The sequence below is a fragment of the Penaeus japonicus genome, unplaced genomic scaffold, assembly GCF_977035675.1.
Source record: "Penaeus japonicus unplaced genomic scaffold, GWHDUDI00000001_assembly GWHDUDI00000016, whole genome shotgun sequence".
NCBI lineage: Eukaryota > Metazoa > Arthropoda > Malacostraca > Decapoda > Penaeidae > Penaeus > Penaeus japonicus.
In genome coordinates this window covers 2681473-2686472 of record NW_028234418.1, presented here as the reverse complement: position 1 = coordinate 2686472, position 5000 = coordinate 2681473, and the positions used below count along the sequence as shown (strand labels likewise).

The 5000-nt window shown below is 37.7% G+C and overlaps 1 protein-coding gene across 6 annotated transcripts in view; it reads left to right on the top strand.

Moving 5' to 3' along the window:
• Positions 1 to 2055, top strand: part of LOC122243289 (solute carrier family 35 member F5) — a 16650-nt gene extending 14595 nt beyond the window's left edge. For all 6 annotated transcript variants that reach the window (XM_086545019.1, XM_086545017.1, XM_086545020.1 and 3 more), the window contains 4 exons: positions 482 to 638; positions 885 to 1044; positions 1433 to 1678; positions 1844 to 2055. In XM_086545019.1, the coding sequence (XP_086401145.1) occupies positions 482 to 638; positions 885 to 1044; positions 1433 to 1678; positions 1844 to 2024 (744 nt within the window). In that variant the 3' untranslated portion in view covers positions 2025 to 2055. The remainder of the gene's footprint in view (positions 1 to 481; positions 639 to 884; positions 1045 to 1432; positions 1679 to 1843) is intronic.
• The last annotated feature ends 2945 nt before the right edge of the window (positions 2056 to 5000 follow it).

Sequence of the window (5000 nt, the reverse complement as noted above, 5' to 3'; positions counted from 1 at the left end):
TCAATATTATTTTACACTTATAACAGTTAGGGTTTGATTGGACTTTTTATAGTACAATGGGAACACCATATCCTCACTATTATATGATTTTAATATGATAGTACTAATATGATTTAAATGATATCTTTTGTATTGTTATGAACCTTTCTTCTAGATGATAGTAAGTTTGGAGTATACCAACTGATTATCAGTATGATTGATGTTTTTCAATTATTTTAGTAGAAACTTAGCCCGATATGGACTGGTCAGTTTTGGATACAAATAGTCTAAATGCCTTGGTATTTCAAACACATAGCCCTAACGCCTTGGGCTATTTGCCTGATCTTGCCATGGCCAACTGCTGTGCGCATGATCACCCGGCATGCAGGCCATACAAAATGCCATGATGTGATATCGTGTCCCCGGTGGCAATTGCTGCCACCACATGATGTGATATCACGTCACTCTGTGTTAATGATTTAAACATGACATTCTATTTCAGGTCTTAGTCAGTCTGGAGGATATCAGTCTTGAAGGAGCCACCGTACCAGTGGGTGTGGTGTGGGCCTTGGTTGGAGCTGTGCTCTATGCATGTTACATGGTCTTCCTGAGACGTAAGGTTCCCACGGAAGACAGGATGGATTTTTCAATGTTTTTTGGTATGTTGCTGTCAAAGGTCTGGGTTACTTTATTTTTTCTCTCCTTTCATTTATGGTAATATTTTATTCATCCTTCTTTTCTAAGCGAAATGTGATATTAGAAGTTAATCTTTATGTGAAACGACAAAGATACGGATGGTCTTCTCACTGTTTATACTATATACATCATTTGATAATCAATGATAAGTGATTGTAAGAATTCACAGGATTTTATGATATTCAAGATTGCGATTGTTCATATTTCAGGATTTGTCGGCTTGTTCAACACCATAATTCTGTGGCCGGGATTTCCACTGTTAGACGTCCTAGGATGGGAAACATTTCAGTTACCAAACAAGCAGCAACTTCTCTACATGTCTGTCAATGGATTAATTGGGACTGTGCTCTCAGAACTGTTGTGGCTGTGGTAAGTGTGCTTTCTCCAAATAGTTCAGTGTCTGATTTGAGTGATGCAATTCCAAAGTGTCTGGCTTAATATTTGTTCTCTTGGAGTTGCTGTGGCTGTGGGAAGGGTGGTTTTACTCAAAAGTTTATAGTACAGAATTCCATCAGGTCATATCAGAGTTATTCTGACAAATTTGATGTGAGAATGAACAGATAAACTGTGAGAATAACTCAAAATATGCATATGTTTCAAGTGACTAAAAGCCTACCAGTAAACAAAATAAGTATTAGAAAGGTGAGATGAAAGTTTTGAGATCTAGCTGGAAGTAAACTTGTAAACTTGATTGTATCAACATTAGAAGATTGCTTTTGCTGTACATATTTCTTAATGTTCTTATTTTATTTTACAGGGGATGTTTCCTTACCTCTTCTCTGATGGCCACACTTTCACTGAGTCTCACTATTCCTCTTACAATGGTTGTTGACATCTTTGTAAAAGATGTTAAATATTCGCTTATCTTTTACATTGGTGCAATCCCAATGATGTTGTCATTCATCATAGTCACACTCCTTACTCACTATGAAAACTGGGATCCACTCATGGATTGCATAACGAAGATAAACAGAAGATGTTCCAGGAATAATCATATGTACAGGTATGTTGATCTTGAATCTTGATGGTATGGTGCATTAGTTACACAACTGAAGGAATAACTGACTTGTATTTTGAACAGAAAAAAAAAAGAAAAAAAAATGTAGTGCAAAAGTGATATAATGTTCTACACAGTACTGTACAATTCATTTCTTTTTCTGCTTTTTAGTTTGGTGGACACAGAAGGTGTGGAAAGAGAGAGCTTGATAGTGAATGAAACAGGCTTGGACGAAGTGGAAGATGAGGATGAAGAAGAAGTCGACACCACGTGCATCAACAATGCCATCATCATCACCGACAACACCTCAGCTTCCAACTCTCTGCCAACGACGATTAACAACATTATATAATGCATTGGATGAAAGAACCAATAACCTATGATTAATTTCTTTTCTTTTCTCCAAACTCTCTCGAGAGAACTTGACTGCAATCCTTTATGATTTCTCTTGCACTCCGCAGAAATGGGAACGGTAATGCTTACATTTACAGAATACATGGTACAAGTTTTTTACTTACGGAAATTCTGTTTTGATCTCCAGTAGTATAAGATGTTCTTTCTTCAACTTTGATTGCTTTCATAGCTGTTAATAGAAGAAGAAGGAAGAGGTAGAGAAAAAGAGAATAAAGAAAATGCTCTATTAAGAACATGATGAAGGTTCCTGCTATGGTTATGTTAATTTTGGATAGAAAGTAAGAGTTTGAAATGCTGGAAAAGTGTGATGTGTTGAAACTTAGTTTGTCTTTAACCCAATAACAACAGGGTGGCTTTGGCTCCATTCGGTTTAAATGCCAGGGTATTTCAAATGCGTAGGCCTAATGCCTCGGGCTATTTGCCTGCTCTGGCCACAGCAGACTGCTGCATGCACGATCACCTGCCATGCTGGCCATACAAAAAGCCACGATATTATATCAAGTCCCCAGCGGCAAGTGCTGCCACCACTTGGCGTGATATTCGTGTCACCTGGCATTAATGGGTTAAGAAAGGAAGTGAAATGTTTAGAGGAAATGTAGAAGAAAAGAACAAAATCTTGTGATGTTATTGACTATCTTACAGAATTGTTTTATGGATATAGAGTATATAATTTTAAATATTCTACATATCATGAACACACAAACTTTCTCACACCCACACTGACACACACACACACACACACACACACACACACACACACACACACACACACACACACACACACACACACACACACACACACACACACACACACACACACACACACACACACACACACACACTCTCACTCACTCACTCTCACTCTCACTCTCACTCACACTCTCACTCACACTCACACTCACACTCACACTCACACTCACACTCACACTCACACTCACACTCACACTCACACTCACACTCACACTCACACTCACACTCACACTCACACTCACACTCACACTCACACTCACACTCACACACTCACACACTCACACACTCACACACACACACACACACACTCTCTCTCTGTCTCTCTCTTTCTCCCTCTCTTTATCACTCCTACTCTTGTTTTTTTCACTTTCTCTCTTATCTCACTCACTCTTCTCTTACACTCACACTCATATTCACATTCACACACACACTCACACTGACACTCACTTTCACACTTACACATATTACACGTATTACACATTTTACCATATTTTAGGCAAATAAAACATACCTCAGGCAAGTTTATAATGAATTTATATGTTATATTGTGTAGATATTTACATTTGACAAAAAAATTAATAAAGATAGAAATGACTACTAATTCTTCAGGCCAATGGCAGCTTTCTATTTCTCAGCAAAGAATTAAATACTTTGGATGTTGCAATTGGCTGGCAGCCTCCTTCATTCTTTCTATCTTTCTTCTGTTAATCTTTTTATTTTGGCAAGTATAGAGTTCATTAACTCTCTCTGGACGGGTGGTACAGTACTGTACCGCTCATTCAAAAGCCCAATGGCCGGGCGGCACAGTATTGTGCCAGCCATTTAATTGATTTAGGCCTAATAATTCGAAAGCCCCGGCATTGTGACATTCAAGGCTAGAATGCCCCCGTCGTGAATGGGTTAAAACAGAAGTACAGTGATTTGTACTGAACAAGAAACCTGAAGTAAAGAGTTTAGTGCATTACTAATAGGATCTGGGATGATAGGTTGCACCCCATATTAGGCCTTTAGTAGTTTTCCTATTACACTGGGGTATCTATTTCTCAAATACTATTTATAGTGCATTGTTCAGATTCAAAATATTTTCAGATTTTGACATGCAATATTTAGTGTTGTGTCAATGTGTCTTATATGCCACAAAATATGGTAAATTGTTGTGATTTTTACATACTTTTTCACAATTTTTCTTCAAATTCTACAACAAGGAAACTTGACGTTATGAAGGTTTGATGGATAGGGAAGGAAGATAAGTGTAGTGTCCAGATTTTATTTTCCGATAAGATTGGTAGGTAAGTTGCACCTAGGCTTAGAGAATAAACATAAAACCTTGCCTGAAATGGTCTGAAATCTCCATTCAAATTGGTGATGTATCTTGGAGTGTCATTGTGTAAAAGTTAATGATTTATGACATCAAATGAACCGTGTTGTAGCTGTAATTAGAATGGGTATCGCTTGTATCTCCAGAATGTGATATTGTGATGATTACAGATCAGAGATTAAGATAATTACCTGTGATTTATAGGGCACCACTGGAGTGTTCAAAAGTGGTAAAGCTAAAACTCATCTTTTGTGGAGGTATTAGATAACGAACAACAAATTGACCAATCATCTGGGATTTGGAAATTGAGCGATTTCAGGACTGTTTCCGAGCTTCTATTTGCACAAAAGCACAAAGCTGCAGCTTGTTTTAGTATCTCACTTCACCTACAGCTCTACTTTTTACTTAATTTATAAGAGAAGGCTTGTGTACATTAGATCAGCTGTTTAAAGCTTAAAAAGGGGGGAATGAGATTAGTTCTCTTCTTCCCTAAAATTTGGCAAAAATGTTCACACACAGCAATTTGATGCAGCCATGTGTGAATTCGTTAGCAATTCACTCTCCCCACATTTTTTTCAGAGTAAGATTTTACCACAATTTACTGCCAGGGGACACCATTTTTTAAATAGATGCCCTTCTGGACTTTACCGATTGCACTACTTTATTTGCGCTGTCGTGGTATTTCTCTCCTCATTCGACAGGCCAGCCATCACTACAGAGACCAAGAATTACAAAATATTCCTAGTGCAGTTTATAGATATAGTGCTAGTAGATGCACAGAGTCTCACTCTTTTTTATATGTATTTTTTCCACAACAGTAGGGCGGGAACTCTATTTTGCAAAATT